This window comes from Mixophyes fleayi, chromosome 7 (genome assembly GCF_038048845.1).
Source record: "Mixophyes fleayi isolate aMixFle1 chromosome 7, aMixFle1.hap1, whole genome shotgun sequence".
Classification (NCBI taxonomy): Eukaryota; Metazoa; Chordata; class Amphibia; order Anura; family Limnodynastidae; genus Mixophyes; species Mixophyes fleayi.
The window spans coordinates 103821599-103844960 of NC_134408.1; the positions used below are offsets into that span (position 1 = coordinate 103821599).

The window sequence follows — 23362 nt, forward strand, 5'->3', positions numbered from 1 at the left end:
TTTTTTTTTCAACTTTTATCTGTTCTTTAACATTTTAACACTGCCAGGGCAGTGTAACAGTGATGTGTTTGTACAACACGCTGCTAGCAAGCAGCGTGTTGTATCTGGCGTGTTTTGAAGCAAACTCTCCTGAGTTTGCTAACTCGCAGCTTCATACATTTGAGAGCTGTATAGCTGCAGTGGCAAACAGTGGTGAGTTTGATCTCTGGCGATTTTGCAAACAGCGATTTTGACAGAAGCACAACTCTGGCGATTTTGCATGAAATCTCAGCTTCATACATCGGCTAGTTTCAACTCTCCTGAGAAAATCGCTGGAGTTGCAAACTCGCAGCTTGATACATTTACCCCCAGGACTGGTGACAGAACCTGGTTGCTCATTCAGATCATATGTGGACTGCTTTGAATCCATTCTGAGCGCAAACCATTGGGGAGTGCTAAAAATTATTTAGTAGATACTGCTGACAGTTATGACTTTTGACAGCCAGAAATATTAATGCACAATTAGGGAGGACACCCCAAAAGCACTGAGGAGTGCTAAAAATTATTTAGTAGATACTGCAGACAGATATGACTTTTGACAGCCAGAAATATTAATGCACAAATAGGGAGGACACCCCAAAAGCACTGAGGAGTGCTAAAAATTATTTAGTAGATACTGCTGACAGATATGACTTTTGACAGCCAGAAATATTAATGCACAATTAGGGAGGACACCCCAAAAGCACTGAGGAGTGCTAAAAATTATTTAGTAGATACTGCTGACAGATATGACTTTTGACAGACAGAAATATTAATGCACAATTAGGGAGGACACCCCAAAAGCACTGAGGAGTGCTAAAAATTATTTAGTAGATACTGCTGACAGATATGACTTTTGACAGCCAGAAATATTAATGCACAATTAGGGAGGACACCCCAAAAGCACTGAGGAGTGCTAAAAATTATTTAGTAGATACTGCTGACAGATATGACTTTTGACAGCCAGAAATATTAATGCACAATTAGGGAGGACACCCCAAAAGCACTGAGGAGTGCTAAAAATTATTTAGTAGATACTGCTGACAGATATGACTTTTGACAGCCAGAAATATTAATGCACAATTAGGGAGGACACCCCAAAAGCACTGAGGAGTGCTAAAAATTATTTAGTAGATACTGCTGACAGATATGACTTTTGACAGCCAGAAATATTAATGCACAATTAGGGAGGACACCCCAAAAGCACTGAGGAGTGCTAAAAATTATTTAGTAGATACTGCTGACAGATATGACTTTTGACAGCCAGAAATATTAATGCACAATTAGGGAGGACACCCAAAAAGCACTGAGGAGTGCTAAAAATTATTTAGTAGATACTGCTGACAGATATGACTTTTGACAGCCAGAAATATTAATGCACAATTAGGGAGGACACCCCAAAAGCACTGAGGAGTGCTAAAAATTATTTAGTAGATACTGCTGACAGATATGACTTTTGACAGCCAGAAATATTAATGCACAATTAGAGAGGACACCCCAAAAGCACTGAGGAGTGCTAAAAATTATTTAGTAGATACTGCTGACAGATATGACTTTTGACAGCCAGAAATATTAATGCACAATTAGGGAGAACACCCCAAAAGCACTGAGGAGTGCTAAAAATTATTTAGTAGATACTGCTGACAGATATGACTTTTGACAGCCAGAAATATTAATGCACAATTAGGGAGGACACCCCAAAAGCACTGAGGAGTGCTAAAAATTATTTAGTAGATACTGCTGACAGATATGACTTTTGACAGACAGAAATATTAATGCACAATTAGGGAGGACACCCCAAAAGCACTGAGGAGTGCTAAAAATTATTTAGTAGATACTGCTGACAGATATGACTTTTGACAGCCAGAAATATTAATGCACAATTAGGGAGGACACCCCAAAAGCACTGAGGAGTGCTAAAAATTATTTAGTAGATACTGCTGACAGATATGACTTTTGACAGCCAGAAATATTAATGCACAATTAGGGAGGACACCCCAAAAGCACTGAGGAGTGCTAAAAATTATTTAGTAGATACTGCTGACAGATATGACTTTTGACAGCCAGAAATATTTATGCACAATTATGGGGGACACCCCAAAAGCGCTGGGGAGTGCCAAATATGAAGAAAAAATAATAAACCTCTATCCTCCTCTCTGCACTAGCGATTTTGGTTAGAGCAATTGCAAGAACAATATTGTATTCTCTGTCCCTGCTCTAATTAGCCTATGACTACACCCTGCTCTCTCCCTCTGTCAAATGGCGATGGATTGCTGTGGAGGCGTGTATTTATAAAGTTGAAGTATCGCGAGAACCGAGCCCCGAGATCCGACGACGTCACAATGACGTTCAGCCTCAATTTGGATTCGGAACGGGCGGGAGAGTACCGAGCTGCTCAGCTCGGTACTCGGATACCCAAAGTTCGGGTGGGTTCGGTTCTCGGAGAACCGGACCCGCCCATCTCTAGTATAAAGTGATGATAAGTCTAAAATCAGGACATGAGGAATGAATACAATAAGATGAATATACCCTAATTAAATGAAAAAGTGATTATGCAATATATTGTAATTCCATTTTGTGTTTTATTGAGTACTTAAGGTATAATTTTGTAACACAGCCACATTCAGAAACATGGTGCTAATAAAATGTACAGAAAATCCAAAATTACAATGGACTAAATATCATGGCATGGATGGATCAATGGGTTACCAAACAATTCCTGTGAGACTTACTATTTCATGCTGATCTGTATCTGAAACTTGAGTTTGTGGTGAAATGGTTTCATTTCTACCAGAAGTCTTACACAATCTAGCACCTGAAAGAGAAAATATAATTCTAAGTTTGAGAAATCATGTTTAAGCAATTGTTGCTGTTAGACAAAAAATAAATAAGTTATAACAGAGGAATTTATCGTTTAAAATATGTGCTTCTACTGGATGCGGAAATCGAGTCACCAGGTCAACAAGACTGATTAGATCCTGAGATTATCGTTGACATCCACAGATCGGACACTATTACTGAGAAAAGCCGCTAGTTGGTTTCCCAAACGCGTAAATATGCCTTTCTGACCGCATTTCTCTATCATATGTATGTTTTGTTTTGTTTCTGTTGTCTGGCAAAGTTACCCTGCATCTGAGAAGTATTGTGGACATATTCTGATCTGGTTATACGGAGCTGACCCTAGGGTTGTTCAGGATTACTACGATACTGTCTGTCGTAATCTGGCCAAAGAATATATTAATCGAGAATGTTTTAATCTATAATGCTGGACCATTGGTAATGATATTGTTGTGATATTGATACATTATTGTTGAATGGATCTAGATTTTGTATCGATACTGCAGTTGTTTTACTATACACCTTTTACGTTATCTCTAACTATACGGTGCCTGGGTTGCATAGCTAAGATTTAATCCCAATGCAATATATTATTATTGTTGTGTAAGTATTTCTTCCCACAAACAGAGTGGGTTCCCTCCCTCCTTCACTAAGTTTGCTTCCAAGCTTTAATGTTGATTGTACTTTTCTATCTTTATTTGTCATTGTTTTTCTTTTCATTTCCCTTGCTGACAATACACCAACCAGACAGTTCAATTCTCCTCACCCGAAGGATTTCGGGGGCTATAAAGGTTGTTTTTGCGACTCATACTGGGTCAATGTATTGTTATGCTCCTTGTATTTATCCCCACCTTCTCCCAAAGATAGTTGTCTTTCTATATAATGTAAAAAAAAAAAAGTGTCCGATCAAAATTCCTTTGGTAACATGCGCTATTTTATTTGGGAGAGTCCTCAGCCCAACAATTATAACACAAAAGTATGAGAGTTAAATGGCTGCGTTGATATTTTGCTCATGGAACGTGGGAGGTATTAACTCACCTATTAAGCGGAAAAAGCTACTGACATATCTTAATAAGTCTAAAGCAGATATAGCTTTGCTTCAAGAGATGCACTTGAATGATGCAGAACATGATAAACTGACAATGTTAGGATATAGGATTCTGGTGTATGCTTCATACAATAGGAAATCAAGAGTGGTAGCAATCCTGATTACGAAAAATCTCAAGGTAGATATTTATCATAAAATAATTGACAAAGATGGGAGATTTGTTGTACTGATTGTCACCATTGAAGGAACTAAATATATAATATGTAATGTTTATGGCCCGAATGCACAAACCAAGCCTTTTTTTTTTTACAACTGATTAACAAACTTTATACGTACTTAGATTCACTCCTCATAATTGGTGGAGATTTCAATGTGGTAGCCTCCAGACAGCTGGATAGATCAGCTTCACCAAGACAAAAAAGATAGGATAGCCAAATTGGCATAAAGTATATCTCAGACCAATTGGGCTTAGTGGACATTTGGAGCGTTAGGCATCCAACGGACTTAGAATATACATGTTTGTCGGCAGCTCATAATACATTGTCCCGCATAGATTATTTTCTGATCTCACACCCGCTAGCTAACAAAACATTATCAACTGGCATTGAACCAATAGGTCTCTCTGACCATGCCATGATCTGGATACAAATAGATAGGCAAGTCTCATTAGGAAAGCACAAGCAATGGAGATTTCCAGCTAGACTTTCTAATTCCAAAAAAATTCAAGATATGGTAAAACTAGCATGGGACGAATATATACATAATAATCAGCAGCATGCTAATGACCCCATGTTGTTTTGGCAGACTGCAAAGGCAGTCCTAAGGGGGGAAATCATATCATATGTGGTAAAACATAATAAAGACCAGCAAAAGGCATATTATGAGGCTCAGCGTGAACGGACAGAGGCCTTCGAATTATACGAAAGACAACCTACCCCAGACAATTAAACTGAATATAAACAAAAGCAATTACATTTTGATCAAGTAATACAGCAACAATGTACGCGCCAAGAAATGGCAAGCCAATTCAAATTTTATAAGTTTGGCAATAAGTCTAGTAAAATTCTGTCAAACTTACTAAATGGGACCAGACTTAACAGTAATATTACATCACTACAATCACAAGATGGAGCCATCAAATACCAAGGACCAGAAATCATAAAGATTCTGAGTTCCTTTTATTCCAAGCTTTATTCTAAAAATCCTGTTGAAATTAAAGCGCGAGATTTGTTTTGGAAAAAAGTCTCCTTACCCCAAATGACTGAGGCACAAGCAGAGACCCTAATCCAGCCTATTTCATCTAAAGAGGTCCTGAAGGCAATTAAGCAATTAAAATCTTTTAAATCCCCAGGCCCGGACGGGTTCAGTGGGGAATTCTATAAAATTCTACAAGACAGAGTTGTGATTCTGTTGACAGATTGCTTCAATTCAATACTTTCAGAAAATAAAATACCAATACATTTTAATTGCGCCATTGTCAAATTACTCCCCAAACCGGGACGAGACTTAAGGTTGCCAGGATCATATAGACCCATTTCACTACTGGACGTAGATTATAAATTATTCATGACCAAACGGGCTTTATATGGGGTCGGCATTCGGTAACCAACGTTAGAAAGATCCTAATGAGTATCCATGCCTTGGAGGGGTCAGAGAAAGAAGACCCAGCTTTATTGCTCTCCTTAGACGCCGAAAAAGCTTTTGACCTTGTAACATGGGATCATCTGTTCAAAACTCTTCGCAAATTTGGGTTCCCTATCCAATACATTAATACTTTAAAAACTTTATATCATGCCCCTAGTACCCAAGAATTAGCTAATGGCTTTATCTCAGCCTCATTCAAGGTAGAAAGAGGCACCAGGCAGGGGTGCCCGTTATCTCCGCTACTATTTGCATTAGCTCTGGAGCCTCTGGCGGTGGCCCTAAGAGAAAAAAGAGATTTCACGGGTATAAAAGTGGGCAATCAAGAAACTAAGATAGCTCTTTTTGCAGACGACATGCTGTAAATGGTATCTAAACCAGAGAATTCAATCCCTGCTATATTGAGTGTAATTCAGGAATTTAGTTCCTTCCCAGGATACAAAATAAATTTTGAAAAATCAGAATTGCTTCCATTATCTGGTATACAGGCTATAACGAATAATTCATCCCTTACATCTCAGTTCACGCTGAGCGATACTAAAATGAAGTACTTAGGAATTTTTATTCCTGCTAAGCTCCACAAACTATACAAAGTCAACTATCCACCTGTAATTAAAAAAATAGCAGCACTCTTGAATAATTGGCACGACCTCCCACTTTCTCTTCTAGGACGTAACGTGGTTATTAAGAGTGTCATTTTTCCAAAGCTATCATACTCAATACAAATGCTTCCAATAGGATTAAGTAAGTCTGACACACATTCCTGCACAAAATTATTCTCCAAATTTATCTGGCATTCTAAGAAATATAGCAAGAAGCAAATTGATTCTAGGGAAAACACAGGGGGGAATTGGCCTAACAGACATAAATTCATTCACACGTGCGGCTTTGTTTCGCTATATCACTGACTGGCTGTATCAAAGCAGATGTTACACTGACAGAAACCTAGAAAATGCTATGTTCTGCCCATATTCCCCGGCAGCACTACTACATCTACCTAAATCTGAGTTACCACCACAACTTGCCAAAAATATTATGTTTGGAGATACATATTGGGCATGGATTCATATTAATAAAAAATATAACAGAGATTTCAGGATCTCCGAGTTCCTTCCGATTTGGGGTAATCTGGCATTCCAGCCTAGTCCGAAAAATGTCAACTTTCTGATATGGCGGGACAAAGGAATAATGGCGATAAAAGACATATTCGAACCAGGCGGCAGAATTTATACATTTAGTCAACTGAGGGAAAAATTGGGAATACCAAACTCAATTTTTTTTATGTATCTTCAGCTCAGGCATTATGCAAATTCGGTATTAGACTCAAGAAAATCTGCAGGGGACCCAGATGGTCTAGAAAGTTTACTTACTTTCTTAAAAACTGCTAAATTTAAAATGTTTATATATATATATATATATATATATATATATATATATATATATATACACGGATTTGATATTCACACAGCTTACAATTCACTGGAAGAGAACGGTGGATGCATGGCAAAAGGAAATCCCCAGCATAAGTGATCCAGCTGCTTTAACGAATCACTTTGAAAACATTTGGAAGTCACTATCTACCGCTCGTCTGCATAAAATACATTTAAAGTAATTCATAGGGCGCACATTCCACAAACAAGGCGTCGTTTTATGGTTGAAGGGGAGTCGGGCTTATGTCCAAAGTGCAAATCGCAATGAGCGGATTGGCTACATAACTTTTGGGGCTGTAGAAAGATTAAGAGGTTCTGGTATAAAACGGTGAATTACATTAATTACACTTTCAAAACACAGGTTACATTAGCCGCAGAACCCCTTCTGCTGGCTGATTTTGGCAGCTGGAAAGATTTCTTGCCATCCTCCAATGTCCTAGCAGCCCTGATTGTAATTGTTACCATGGCAAAAAAATTGATTTTACGATATTGGACGTCTCCGGTGCCACCGACCCTGGGTATGCTCAAAATGGAGATTTTAGACATTATATATTTGTACAGGAGAGCCACTCTACCAGATATAGAAAAAGGTTGGCTGAGGTTATAGAAAAAATGGGGTATTTATATCGAATCACTGGACCCTTCGATTCAGCAGCATATCTTTAAACTGTTTGAATGCACCACCTGGAGGTAAAAGTATGAAAGTCCGATTTTTTCAACCCGCCGGAAATCAGCGACTTTGCAGTGAAAATTTTAAGCGGCTATGGCTTGTAAAGGCAAACTTGCTTTAACATGGGTATATCTAAATAATATTCTGTCCAAAAAATATTTGTCATATGATAAGATGATGTTAGATTCAGAATCAAGCTTAGTTAGATTTTCCATTTAGCCTGCCTGTCCTTATGCCTGGAAATCAACCGCATTTACAAAACGTACTGAGTGCACACTACACAATTCCTTTGATCCGACAGTAGATGGTTTGCCCAGGGTACATCAAGGTTCACATCTACTCTCTGCTTTCTGGAGACACCTCCACAAACTAGAAGTTTGCCTTTATATGATGCTTACACTTTTTGCAAAAGTGTAAACATCATATAACAGTCCAACACATACCTCTACTTTACTTTATTAACACAGAGCAAGATACTAACTTACTACAGAAAGATTTAGGCAAAATGGTTGATGAAAATGAAGCTATAAATAAATGTAGGGTTATGCACCCAGTAATTGGTAATAAGCATAGTACTTGCATATTAAATGTAATACAACTAGGGCAAACTGAGATGGAAAAAGTGTTAAGAATATTAATTGACTGAAAGCTGAGTAGCAGCATACATTACCAAGCAGCAACAAAGAACAATCATAAAAATGTATGTGACGCAAGCATAGTATTACCATTGTATAGGTCTTTACGTAGGCCACATCTTGAAAATAGTTCAGTTTTTTTGCACCTCAATGTGAAAAAACAGGTTTGTTTGCTTTTGTAAAAAAGCATCTTAGAGTGACCTAATACTTATTTAATATTGACCTCAAATATGTCTATACATAACGTCTAACAAACTATATGTACCAAGAAACATACAGAGGAAAAGGGGTCATCAATTGCAAATGGAAGAAAGATGGTTTCACCATCAGCTTAGGAAGGAGTGCGCAGCATAGCCACCATAGGTGCAGGGTGTGTAGTGCACATGGGCTCATGAGTTAATGGGGGCTCTCGCCAGCCCTTTGACTTATGGGGCCACCCTGCACCCAAAAATTGCACAGCCACAATCTGATGATTCCTCCTCTCCAGGTTCTGGGCTGGCCTGTGGGAAGGTTCTCCTGAGTCCATTGTGTTTGTGAAGTCCATGGCACAGTCACTTTAGCCACAATGGCAAGAACTCTGTGGGGTCATAGCTCACTACTGCCATGCTCAGAGTGGAAAAGAGAAGGACTGGCAAGCATACAATGAGCCTCACACAATGCCTTCTCTCTCACTGAATGTAGAGAGGCAGTGCTAGCAGGCTGGTTAGGCACTCCTCTATCTGTGACTTTTAAATTGAAGGCTGAGGATTGAATGCTGCAACCTGCGAGTGGGCTGGATGATACCTCAGAGGCCCTGGAGTTACGAGGCCATAAATGAAAGTATATATGATGACTGCTCCATTGAGTGACAGAGATGAGGGGTTTAATGAGGAGGATGAAGGGAGATTATGATGATGGTGGTTAATGATAATGCAGATGGGGTTAATGAGAACAAGAGCAAATGAGTATGAGCGTTAATGGTGAGGCTTAATGCTCTAGGTTTAATAATAATGATGAGGATTAATGATAATGATTAGGATGAATCACTATAATACAGGGTTTGATTATTAAGTTTAACTTATCATCACCATTAATTAACATTCTCATCATCATCACAATCAATTTAGGAATCCTGTATATTGACCATGAGAAAGAAAGGGGTTGGATGGGGTTCTAGCATTTCTACTGCACTAGGTATGCCCCTTGTGCTGGTCATGTCACCTTGTTTCACTGGTCAAAGGAGGAGGGCACTTTAGTATATTGTCACTTCGGGTGCCATGGACTTGTTACATCACTCAGTGACCTGGACTATACTATTAACATGCAACATTAATAGTATTTTTTTTTCTGTGTGTTCTTTTGGGACTTTATCCCACATTGTATTGGATGTTTGCTGTATTGTATTATCATTTAGAGCAGAGAGCACCTAGACCCGTATTCAAAAGCAGACGTATGGTCGATTTACATGCGTTAATGAATCAGACCTAAAATGCATTTCTCTTCCAAAAAACAGCTGGAAGGTACAAAATGAGTTCTATTAAAAGTATAGGGTAAGATGAGAAATCTGTCACCTCTCGTGCAGTGCAAAAATCAAGTCCTTTCAAAGCAAACAATGATTCAAAAATGTACCCTCTCTACCCCTTTACCTCATTTCATTAATCTTGCTTCATAAAATAAAAATTTCACATTTGCACCAGTGTGCCTACTCTGTACTAAGCAAGGATGCCCTCAATCCTATGGCAACAGGTTGAGGATATTCTAGTTAAAGAATTAAAATAGGAAATAGATTCATGACTGTTACTTTGATGGGCGTGAAGTAGTGAGGGAACAATATGGATTAAGGATTGAAATACAGTATGGGTAAGATATATAATAGTTCTAATGATAATGCCATAAAGGAAAAACAATTTGATAACATTGTGGGATTTGGGAATAAGTGGCAGAGGAATAAGGAAAATAGAGAGAGAAACCAGCCAAGTTACTTTGTCCAGAGGAGTGAGATGAGATGTGTAGTTTCTGGATGTAGCAGAAAAAGATTGTATCCGATTGTCCTCAGATTTATTTTGTTGTTTGTTTAAATGTGATTTTCCATAACTTTGTTAAGAAATAACTTATTGATAAAAACCCAACTGCATCTGCACCACAGCAAATGCATAAGGGCAATATACAAAACAAAATAAAATGTGAGATAAATGATCAGCTGATCAAAGGGATACAAAGGTTGATAAGGATCGGCCAGGTATCGAGACATAAAATTAGCAAACATTAATTAACAGTATAACATAGGTAATAATAGTTGCTGACAAATCGTAGTTACTATTTGTTGAAAAATTCACAGATTGCAGTCAGTTGAGGATCAGACATATGATAAGTATGGATAAGCAGGTGTACCTGAAAGGTCAGACACCAGTCAGTGGTGTCACATGTATCAGCTTGTTCAGTAGACCGGGTACACACTACAGGGTTTTCAGCCAATTAAAGGGCCAATCACCCGATAAATGACTGTTTATGTCTGTGTCAGTATGTACACTGCAATTGCAATTATCGTTCAAAAGCTCATTGTATAATTTCATTTGATTTTAAACAGGACTAAAAATGTCATTCAACAATGGAATAATGTTGTTACAATTCTGCAGTGTGTATGCACTCACAATCAGTATCTCTATAGGGTTTACAGAGTCATGATCTTTTCAGCCGATGGTTATGCAATGTGAAGAGCACAGATCTGAAGTTAAATCCTGTAATACGTGTGTAGTGTGTACACATGAACAGGCATGCTGATCGGGACTATTTATTTTTATCGGTCGTTGGTAAAATCGCGAACGATATCGCATCGGGAGAAATTTTCTGTAGTGTGTACCCAGCCTTACTTTGTGTACAACATTAATAAAGTGTTGCCCAGCACTTGCACTTGTTTTATTGCATTTTACTTAACAATATAGTTACAATAAGAAACTATTTGAAATAACTCCAGTCCTTACCCTATTACTTATCAAGTCCTCGAATAAAGTTAACATTCATATTTTTCATAAACATGCTAACTATTCAACACAATATTTTTTCTCTCCCACTGACAGTTAAAATAAGGAATGTGATGAACAATTTGCTCTTATACTTACAGTGTTTTAAAGCATGCTTTGCTGCTTGAGGGGCTGTTAGCATTGCAAATGGATGTAGTGACAGGCTGAAGGGCTGAGTCAAGTGTCCCTGCAAGTAAATGTCTATTAATAAATTAGGACCTGATACAACATAGGCTCACCGGTCTAATGCAATATATATCTAATATATATTATGATTAACATTTCAAACGGGGAATTCCAGACAGGAAAAAAAGTGGTAGCTTTAGTTAAACTATGTATGGATAAAGGTTTGAAAGAATATCTATGGTAAGTGTCAGTTTTGATATAGGATATTCAGAGTACATCCTAGTAAGTTTTAACATACCGTATATACTCGAGTATAAGCCGAGTTTTTCAGCACATTTTTAGTGCTGGAAAAGCCCCCCCTCGGCTTATACTCGAGTGAAGCTCCAGGACCACAATGAAAAGAACCAACCAATAACATCTGATTAGACGCCCACTTCCGGATATCGTCACATGCGTTCCACTGTGGAACGCACGCCATGCTGAGTGAGACCATACGGATTACAGCCTCTGTGCAACGTCTGGGACTAGTGGAACTTTACCGCTTTTTTTTTTTGTTTGATCCATGTTCACGCAGACCGTTACGTGGAAATGATTATTTTAACCAGGTCTGAATGATGAAGCCGCGGCATATGGATAACGGGACATTCACCTTCCAGCTCTCATATCTGGGGACTGACGGTAATATTCTGTTTACACTTATCATACTTGTATTTGAAGAATCAATTTGCATTCAGCTCCGGAGCTAAGATCATCATCAGCATTTAAGGAACATATCAGCTAAATGTTTTTTGTGTGGCCACATCGGTAATATCTTTTACTCTGGATTATGTCTATTGGAGTGTTTGCAGGACTATTGCAGTCATTCACAACAACCCGTGTTTATGACTAGTTTCAATTTTTTGTGGCTTCAGATTTGTAACGTTTATTATCCATGTGACTTATATCTAGTGGTATTCTGCAGCTTTTTATTGTTTTACTGGCCAGTGATAGCTCTGTTATTGTCATAATATATTTTATCAATAAATTGTTTTTATTTATACAACGGATCATTCTATGTTGATGGGGTGCACTCATTGTCAGCGCTGATATTTGTGCTTGTTCATTTTATGATCCATCTATGCACCGATACAATATATTAATTAGCCTATATGTTTTATTTTTAATTAATGTAATTTTATTGGTATCTATTTTTATTTTTGAAATTTACCAGTAGCGGCTGCATTTCCCACCCTAGGCTTATACTCGAGTCAATAAATTTTTCCAGGTTTTTGTGGTAAAATTAGGTGCCTCGGCTTATATTCGGGTCGACTTATACTCGAGTATATACGGTAATTTATTATGAACACATTGTAGAAAGGGTTACTAATAGCTCTCCAATAGGATCAAAATTTGTAGTCATAATTCGCCATATATACTGTAAACAGCACAATATTTTGGGACTGCCATTTATCAGGTTGTGTTGCATAAATATTGATTTCATTTGTAAGTAATTAACAGCAAGAAAAAGGAATATCACTATTAAAACATTTGTTGTGAATTCTTTCTGGGTGTTAAGGAGATATATCCACCCATGATGATTTATAGGAAAATAATGGTATAGTGGATTGTGCTTCACACATATGTTAAATGCAAATACATTTGTGCTCATCATTCAAAAACAAAACAAAAAAACAGAAACAAGCCTGCTTGTTCCTTATTTGTGCTTTGCTGCAAAATACATGATATAAATGATTGGCACAAAATCCTGTTTAAATTCTCGCCAACAGTGGGGCAAGCATTTGGGAGGAAGGGGCAAACAAACCCCATCCTTCGAACGATTCTTCCACCTGAGTTGCTTAGGTTACTGATCTATAATAAACGCTAATCGGTTCCCTGAGCTCAGTGCAGGACAGGAAAAAGCTGATTGCTCTACTGAGCGATCAATATTACAGGGGTTGGCAAGTATATATTGTTACCAGATAAGCTATAACATGTTACACCACATATTTAGCTATGTTTTGTTTGATAACCACCAGATATGGTTCAGTATAAACCTAGCATCAGATATGGCTTAGCATATCATACTTGGAATCATATGTGCCTCAGCATATTATACTTTGCACAATATATGGCTCAGCATATTATACTTGACACAAATATTGCTCAATTTTTTGTAATTAGCACTAGATAATACCCAGTTAATAATACTTGCATCACATGTGGCTCAATATATTATAGTTGGCATCAGGTACAGCTGTCACGGATCTCAAACAGAAGTACAGCTAGGAGTCACGAATTTGGTGAAAACACTCTGTGTTTATTTGCAGAGAGGTATTAACAACAGGTAATAAGGAGCAGTGATAAATACCAGGTTCCAGCTGATGCAGAAAGTAGCATGAATGTCCAGAAACAATCAGGTAAGGACAACAGGAAATTACATCAGGATTGGACAACAGGAAAGGACATCACAGGATGGGACAACAATAACCAGCCCTGTGTGCTGGGAGTGACAGGTATATAAAGGGAAAACCACACCCAGGTGCATGGGATAATTGGTGAACAAGTTAACCCCTAAGGCAAACAAGAAAGGCATAATAGCAGCACCTCTGGTAATCAGAGGTACTGCTGCAATACAATACAATAATAGGACACAAAGGGCAGGAGCTGCCATGCAAAGCAGCATGTAATGCATAAGCTGAGGGCAGATCGTGACAGTACCCCCTCCCTTAAGGGCGGATTCCAGACGCCTAATTACCAGAAATGTCTGAATTCATCAGAATCATAGTCCAGAATTGGGGGCCCGGCAGAAAAGTCCTCGTCCAAGGGCGGAAAGGCAAAGGAGACCATGCCAGTTGCCAGTTCAAGCACTGCAGAACCACCTCTTTTCTTACGTCCTCCTCTCTTACGGGACTTCCTTAGAGTTGGGACCTGCGCCAACTGGGTTGAGCGCAAGGGTAGTTCTCGAACTGTAGTGCCGGGTAGTGTTGCTAAAAGCACCGGTGATCCACAGGATGGCACTGCAGGGGTTGGAGAAATTTTTTTGATTGCTTCTTCAACAAACCGTTGTAGGTCAAACAGGATGGGATCTTGGGTTTCAATAAAAGGATTTGCCCATTCCAAAGCTTCTCCTTTAAAATACGAAATAAGGAACAGTACACGTCCCTTAGGGTTGTTAACAAGCTCTGGTATGGAGGGCATATAAGAGGCAGCAAATTTCAGAAGAGCACAAAGTTGGGAAATGTGCCCCTCAAAGAAAGGCAACGGCTCAGCCTCGGCACCCTCAGCACAGGATGACTCAGACTTGGCAACAGACCTGACAGGGGACCCGGACTGAGCGGCAGACTTGGGAGCAGGCCCGGACTGGGCGGCAGACTTGGGAGCAGGCCCGGACTGGGCGGCAGACTTGGGACACAGTGGCAGCAGGCTCCAAGCTGGAGGCAGATGATGTGACCTCAGAGCTGGAGGCAGATGATGTGACCTCAGAGCTGGAGGCAGATGATGTGACCTCAGAGCTGGAGGCAGATGATGTGACCTCAGAGCTGGAGGCAGATGATGTGACCTCAGTGCTGGAGGCAGATGATGTGACCTCAGAGCTGGAGGCAGAGGCTGGCACCTCGGCACAGGAGACAGAGGCTGGCACCTCGGCACAGGAGACAGAGGCTGGCACCTCGGCACAGGAGACAGAGGCTGGCACCTCGGCACAGGAGACAGAGGCTGGCACCTCGGCACAGGAGACAGAGGCTGGCACCTCGGCACAGGAGACAGAGGCTGGCACCTCGGCACAGGAGACAGAGGCTGGCACCTCGGCACAGGAGCCAGAGGCTGGCACCTCGGCACAGGAGACAGAGGGAGTGGGTGCCTCAGGACAGGCGGCTGGAGCTGGCAGATTGGGTCTCTTCGCAGAGAACAGGAATGCTGGAGCATAAACAGATTTGGAGTGCCGAGAGGAAACAACAGGAGATGGTTCAGTAAACTGACGTGGTCTACGGACAGGACAGTCCTGCAAGAAATGTGCATTGCTGGCACAGTAGAGACACAGTTTGTTGGTTATTCTGCGCTGTCGCTCCACTTCGGTCAGATGGGGGCGTGGTCCACTTGTGAACCGGGCATTAGTTAAACTGCAGTTGTTAGTTAAATGCAAATTTGACATGGTATTATTGCAAGGTGTTGGCGGCACGGATTCAGCAGCAGACAGAGTTGGCTGGGTCAAATCAACAGTATTAGATTTCAGTGAAACAGTCTCTGATAGTCTCCTAAGTGGGTCCAAAAGCAAAGTGGAAAATTTAGCCAGCTGGGAGCGTAGCAATATAATGTCCATTTGTAAGGTTTGTAGCAGTGGTAATTCCATGATTGGTAAAACAGACATGTTGCAAAAGACAAATGAAAACTTGATTGCAGCAAAAAAAGTCCCAGAATAAAACAAAACTTTCACCTGACTCCAAAGCTGTTTTTTAGGCTGGTTATACTGTCACAGATCTCAAACAGAAGTACAGCTAGGAGTCACGAATTTGGTGAAAACACTCTGTGTTTATTTGCAGAGAGGTATTAACAACAGGTAATAAGGAGCAGTGATAAATACCAGGTTCCAGCTGATGCAGAAAGTAGCATGAATGTCCAGAAACAACCAGGTAAACGGTAATGCAGGGTAGCAGAGGGTAGGTATTAACAACAGGTAATAAGGAGCAGTGAAAAATACCAGGTTCCAGCTGATGCAGAAAGTAGCATGAATGTCCAGAAACAATCAGGTAAGGACAACAGGAAATTACATCAGGATTGGACAACAGGAAAGGACATCACAGGATGGGACAACAATAACCAACCCTGTGTGCTGGGAGTGACAGGTATATAAAGGGAAAACCACACCCAGGTGCATGGGATAATTGGTGAACAAGTTAACCCCTAAGGCAAACAAGAAAGGCATAATAGCAGCACCTCTGGTAATCAGAGGTACTGCTGCAATACAATACAATAATAGGACACAAAGGGCAGGAGCTACCATGCAAAGCAGCATGTAATGCATAAGCTGAGGGCAGATCGTGACAACAGCTCAATATATTATACTTGACACTGAATATGGCTCAATTTGGTGTACTTGGAACCAGATATACACTATATGGACAAAAGTATTTGGACAGTTGACCATTACACCAATAGGGAAGGGACTGTAATGACATTGTATTCAAATACATATACTTTAGCATGGAATTGGGCCACCTTTTGCTGCGATAACAGCTTCCACTCTTCTTGGAAGGCTTTCCACAAGATCTGTAAGATTTTGTGCCCATCCATCCTGTAGAGCATTTATGAGGTCTGGCACTGATGTTGGACGAGAAGGCCTGACTCGCAATCTCCGTTCCAGTTCATCCCAAAGGTGTTTGATGGGGTTGAGGTCAGAGCACTGTGCGGGCCAGTCAAGTTCACACAAAACTCATCAAACCATGTCTTTATAGTCACTGGGGCGCAGTCATATTGGAGTAGAAAAGGGCCTTCCCCAAACAGCTACCACAAAGTTGAAAGCAAAGCCCTGTCCAAAATGACTTGGCATGCTGAAGCATTAAGATTTCCCTTCACTGGAGATAAGGGGCCTAGCCCAAATCCTGAGAAACAGCCCCATACTATTATCCCTCCTCCACCAAACTTCACAATTGGCATAATACAGTAAGGCAAATAACGTTCTCCTGGTATCTGCCAAACCCAGACTCGCCCATCTGACTGCCAAACAGAGAAGCGTGATTCGTCACTCCACAAAACATGCTTCCACTGCTCCACAGTGCAGCGTCGGTGTGCTTTACACCACTCCATCCGACGCTTGGCATTGGTCTTGGTGATGTGAGGTTCAGGAGCCTGCCCTGCTAGCTGTACACAGAAGCTGATACAATTATATATTCAATGAACATATAGCAAGACAGGCTATTTAAGGCAGTGACAGAAATTTGCATGTATGATCTGCAGCAGAAACTGCTAATCCCTTTTGATACTTGACACAAATGCACAAGAGTACATCTACAGCCTATTTTACCCAGACTCAGAATAACATACACTATATACACATATATACTATGCCTAACATGAGACAAAAACATGTAACCTTCAAGATCTACATAAAAAGCAGTAGTATCTGGAAAGGAATGAATTACAGGATAGGTTGATTTTCAGTTAAATAAAAAGTGAACTGTTAAATAAAAAGAAACTCTCCCTCCAGAAGTGATGAATATCCGTGCAAATATTCTAATATTTGCGTTCAAAACATTTGTGCAAACAGTGAAACCCAAAATCACTCACAATGCACTACACCTTGAATGTATAATCATATCAATATGGCAACCATTTAATAGGCAAACCAATAATCCCAATTTACCCAGATCATTTTCTCAATAATGACTTATACAGATTATCCAAAATGATCATAATTCATTTGTAACTTTATTGTTGTTTTTTTTTTTTTTAGGACTCTTTCTGCTTTGCAAATACTGACATATCCAGAGGCCTTAAAATTCTAATAAAACAGATTAAACAAAATGTGGACTTTAAAAAAAAAAAAAAAAAAATACAATGTTCTGAAAAGTAGCAATGTGATAACTTTTTATTGCGGGCTGAAAAAAAATAATAATAATTACTATATTAAATGTAACAATAGAGTCCCAACTATGCCAAATAAATAATGTCTAAAAATATAGAAAATCTTTGCATAGATCCTCCCACGTAATTTTTTTTGCTTTTTCATTATTTTTATAATAATATTTCAATATAAACAGCAACATTTTGGGGGTAAATCCCATATATCCATAATGCAATTTTTAATCCATGACAGTGTTAAAAAATTAATTTTTTTTTCTACTAAATTTAGATTTCTACTATTTTTTTCATTCTTTCTAGTTTTTAATACATGGCACAAATGAATATTCAATTCAATTAGATACAATTTATTAACCTTTTGTGGGCAGTGTGTTGCACAACAATTTAAAATTATATTTCAAGGTGGGCTTTGAGATATATAACAATATGTCTAAATTAAATTGCAGACAACTAAATTAACCTTCTATGTTATTTACTGTGGTAAACCAGTTGCAGTTAATTTTATTCAATACATGCCAAGCTTTACTCTATGTCTATTTCCAAATGATGTGCGTTGTGTTAAACATGCCAAGCTTTACGTTCTTTTTAAAATATCTATTTGCAAATTATGTGAGTTGTGTTTAACACATTAATTGTAATCCAAATTTGCATAACATACAGAAATCTTAAAGATGTTATATTTGCAGTACTTTATATAGAATTTAATTTAGGCCTTTTATTTGTTAGATTATTTAACTATGTAAATGCTACATAAAATTTTAACCAGCACTTTTGCTTCATCATGCTAGAACTAACTTGATCTGCTACCAATGGCTATTCACAAAATACCTATTAAATCTGCTGACCCCATATATGATGTCTGACATCTCCCCTTTGTTTTCGGAACTCTACAAAGCGGATTTTGCCTAAGCGTTTACTAAAGAAAGAAAATTCTCCAATAAAGCGTGACAGCCAGTGTCACTGAATTGTGTAGGTCTCGTTTGCTGAGTAAACTACTTTATGATTTACACAACTAGCATGCCGAGTCCTACACAGAAGTATATAAGGGATCCCACAATCCCTGTCAAAACAGTATTCACTTAAAGCGTCAACCGACAGCTGAACAACCAAGATGGGAAAGGTAATCCTAAATTTTCTCCTTGCTTTGTTTATGCCATATTATTAAATGAAAGAATAGACAGCAAGCCCTGTTGCAAATTTGAAAAATATTTCTCATATGAAATGGAATATATGCAAAAGCTATAGTTTAAAGTACAACAGCATCTTCCATAATAGAGTACAAACCTAATAATAAGGACAAGTGCCTTATAAGATAATGGCCATTGGTGGATACATGGTGAATTTTCTAGCATTAATACCTAAAGAACTAATCTGGGTGTACTGCTATTCTGTATGGAATGATTCACTATATTTTACCTGTGTCAAATAGAGTTTCTTGTGCAGTTTATAAACAAGGCATGATTAAATCTATAGGATACTAAAAAGCAAGTGTGACTAGCTTCCCTGAATGCTTTTATGGACAATTGAAATGCTTTCTGATTGATATTATTATATTAAAGTGAAATTAAGACACATTCCTCAAAAAAGTAAAAAGTGGTCTCGATTCAAATGTGCAGTCAAAATGGCTGGATCACGTGACCAGTCAGGGGAAAGCGCAGATATTTTAACAGGGAGTTACAGGGGGACTCGACCCTTGCCCCTTACCAAAATGTCCATAGCCACTATATATATGTACACTCAACAAATGTAGAGCTCACAAGTCTAGAAATAGCACTGCAGTGCAAGCAGGTGCCAGTGCAAGTGATTATGTTATACTTGCACCTATATACACCTATTGTAGCCCCCTGCCTCTTTCCCATGCTTGACAATGTCAGTGATGTATTAATAAAAAAACATAAAAGAAATGGTAAAAAATGGTTGAAATATGGAACTTAATTACATATGCATTAAATGACTTTTCAAAGTTATTTGTGTATTAATCTGATTACGTCAAATAATGCAATTGTCTGTTGAAATTTATGTCACCCATAGATATTTGGCAAATAGCAAAGTGAGAAAATACCTCAAAGTGTTCATTATAATGGGTAATGCCTAAGGTTTGTGAAATATACAAACAAAATATATTTTTTTGTTTGCTACCATTTATTTAAATGACCAAAGGCATCACTTGTAGTTTTCCTTTGACCAATATTATTTTTGCCTTAAAATTTTAGATAATCTTCTACGAGGACAGGAACTTCCAGGGCCGCTCCTATGAGTGCAGTTCTGACTGTTCCGACCTACACTCCTTCTTCAACCGCTGTAACTCCATCCGTGTGGAGAATGGAAACTGGATGCTGTATGAGAACCCCAACTACAGTGGTCACCAATACTTCCTAAGGAGAGGAGAATATCCTGACTTTCAGCAGTGGCTGGGATTCAATGACTCCATCAGATCTTGCCGCGTCATTCCTCAGGTATATCTTTTGATCAAGTCTTTTTATTGCATTCTCTACTGTACATTTTGACCAGTTAGTCAATACATTAAAGTGAAACTCCATGTCCAGAATAAAATATTCTTCCTGACAGATTTTAACTCTAATTTAGAGATCGGCAGTGTAGATACACGGACCTGAACACTGATGTTTTATTCAAGGAAAGCAGACTTTAAAAATAATCTTAGCAAGCAGCTGTAACCAAAACAGCAATTGTTCACAAAATACAGACACAAAACAATGTGGGTATTTTTATGTACAAAGGGTATCACATGAGGAGGGTTTTGTGCATTTTTAGAATTTGTGGGCAACCAATAAGCAATTTCAGGATAAGATTTAGAACTTGAGTTAGTTTTAAGGTTAAAGCCTTGGCTCAGCTAAGGTTTAGCGCTTAGAGATGTAGCCTGGCCAATGTTATGAAAAGGATTAGAAATACAATTATGACTAGAGATAGGTTAAAACTGATAATAGCAATTTTTTTTTAACTAAACATGAGTTCGTATGTTTTAGGATCTGCTAGATCAGAAAACTCAAAAGATTACCTGTTTTATAAAGAAAATAGCCCCTTTCAGATCTCTTATGCTTCTAGGAGCCTGATAAAGAGATTGATACAGAACTTTTGGTAGGGATCTCCATATATCTCAATATAATGCGAACGAAAGGGAAGAAAGTGTGTTTATCATGGGGCACTCTAATGACTTAGGGCCTGATTCATTAAGGATCTTAACTTGAGAAACTTCTTATTTCAGTCTCCTGGACAAAACCATGTTACAATGCAAGGGGTGCAAATTAGTATTCTGTTTTGCACATAAGTTAAATACTGCCTGTTTTTTCATGTAGCACACAAATATCAACTTTAAATTTCAGTGTACAAACAAGCTATCAAGTATTTGTGTGCTGCATGAAAAAACAGCCAGTATTTAACTTATGTGCAAAACAGAACACTAATTTGCACCCCTTGCATTGTAACATGGTTTTGTCCAGGAGACTGAAATAAGAAGTTTCTCAAGTTAAGATCCTTAATGAATCAGGCCCAATGTTATTAAAATTACAATCTTTATTAGAATATGTTCAAATCTAAAACAACTTTATTGAAAAAAAATTCATATTCCAATTTGGAAAGAACTTGTACCGAAATAGTAAAATATGAAAAACAAATAATGACCAAGTTGAGAACTGTTAAAATAGGTAGTAAACTACTGTCTAGCCACGGCACTGTTCTAGTGAAAAATAAACTTATTCTTATGTATAATTAAATGTAGTTTTTCAAAATATTTTACTATTATATTTATTACAAATGCAATGCGTAAGTGTCACTTTAATAAAGATTATATCATGCACATGACCCTAATTAAATACATGAGTCTTTTTCAAATTAAAGTTTCCGTCTTATAGTTTTTGGCTCACTCTTATTTTTATTTATTTTCTGTATTTCTAGAGCCTCAGTTTATAAATATAAATCAAGTAACCTTAATAGATAGGGTTGTAGATCTATTACATTTCCTACTAGCTTGATTATTTTGAGATCACTAAATAGCATAAGAACTCTCTCAGAATTTGTACTAATATATCAGCGTTTACATAATTGGTCAATTCAATGACCTACTTGATGCTATACGCTATACTCTTTTATCTCCATATAGCTGTCTTTGCAAATTAGGCCCCTTTGTTGCTACATTGTGTTTGTAATAGATAATAAGATCTTTGTTTTAATAAACTGTAAAATAAAGTTGTCTGATTTGTCAACAATTTATAAATGATAATCATTACTGTACATTCTAGCAACGTGGCTCTCACAAAATAAGGATCTATGAAAGAGAAGACTTCAGAGGAGAGAACATGGAGTTTTCAGATGACTGCCCATCTGTTCATGAGCGTTTTAATTACCATGACATCTACTCCTGCAATGTCCTTGACGGGCACTGGATCTTCTATGAGCAGCCCAACTACAGGGGACGCCAGTATTACCTGAGACCTGGAGAGTACAGAAGATACACCGACTGGGGCTCTGTCAATGCCAGAGTTGGCTCCTTTAGCCATGTTAGGGAAAATTATTAAAGTAAGCAGCAGAGAATAATGATTACTTACAATAAATGAATAATCACTTAAAAAATGTCTTTTGGTTTTTTTATGTGTTTACATGAGTCTCACAAGTTTGAGAAAAGATAATGAGAAATAATAGATGCACACTTTAAGAGCTGCTAAACACCTTGGTTGTGTATGCTGGTGGCTGTATGGATGAAATAGATAAAGAAATGGATTGAGATGATATGGGTTGGATTATCTATAAAACTGATGGAGTACAACAAAAGCAATGTCGGTAAGATCACAGTGGGGGTACATTCTGATATTAATCATTGCTATAAACAGCTTTATAAAAGAGTTGTAAAACAAACCTTGGCTGAATTCTGCAACTGTGTTGTTGAAGGCTTGCTCCCATATATTTCAAAGACATCTTCCACTGGGAAACTATGCTGTTATAAAAATAATCACAATATATGACTTCTTAAGCAAACGCATTAAAAAATGTCTTATGTTCCAGTTATAATAGCAATAAAGGCAAATGGTTAATTGTTATATATACACACTTGTTACCCCTGACATGAAGCTGGCATATGTGCTAGTGATGTAAAGCTGGATGCATCTGGAGATACTTCGGACTGAGCATATGCACATATACCGAAATTAGTGGAGCTTTATAAATAGATGCTGATGATGATTTCCCTGAATGAGTATTTTTCTGCTTGCATTCGGAACACAAAATACTTTCAATCCCAGATTAGTCCCAATGTGTTATTATATTTCAACTAAGGTCAGGGCATTAGCTAATTCCTGATATTGGGATAAAGCTGATTAAAACCATTAGTTTAGAGCTTGGGGAATTGCACAGAATAATGTTAAGGACTACAACTAGCAACAGATAAAACC

At 38.3% G+C, this 23362-nt stretch overlaps 1 protein-coding gene across 4 annotated transcripts in view; it reads right to left on the reverse strand.

The window, feature by feature from the left end:
• The window catches only part of C7H2orf80 (chromosome 7 C2orf80 homolog), an 88960-nt gene that overhangs the window by 5392 nt on the left and 60206 nt on the right, over nt 1-23362 (reverse strand). For 3 of the 4 annotated variants that reach the window (XR_012678280.1, XM_075180236.1, XM_075180237.1), the window contains exons 6-9: nt 22831-22908; nt 20977-21027; nt 11379-11466; nt 2751-2833 (exon numbers count right to left, since the gene is read on the reverse strand). Coding sequence is in view for 3 of the 4 variants with exons in the window: in XM_075180236.1 (XP_075036337.1) it covers nt 2751-2833; nt 11379-11466; nt 20977-21027; nt 22831-22908 (300 nt within the window). In the remaining variant the exon portion in view is untranslated. The remainder of the gene's footprint in view (nt 1-2750; nt 2834-11378; nt 11467-20976; nt 21028-22830; nt 22909-23362) is intronic. The other variant, XM_075180238.1, reaches the window with a different exon arrangement.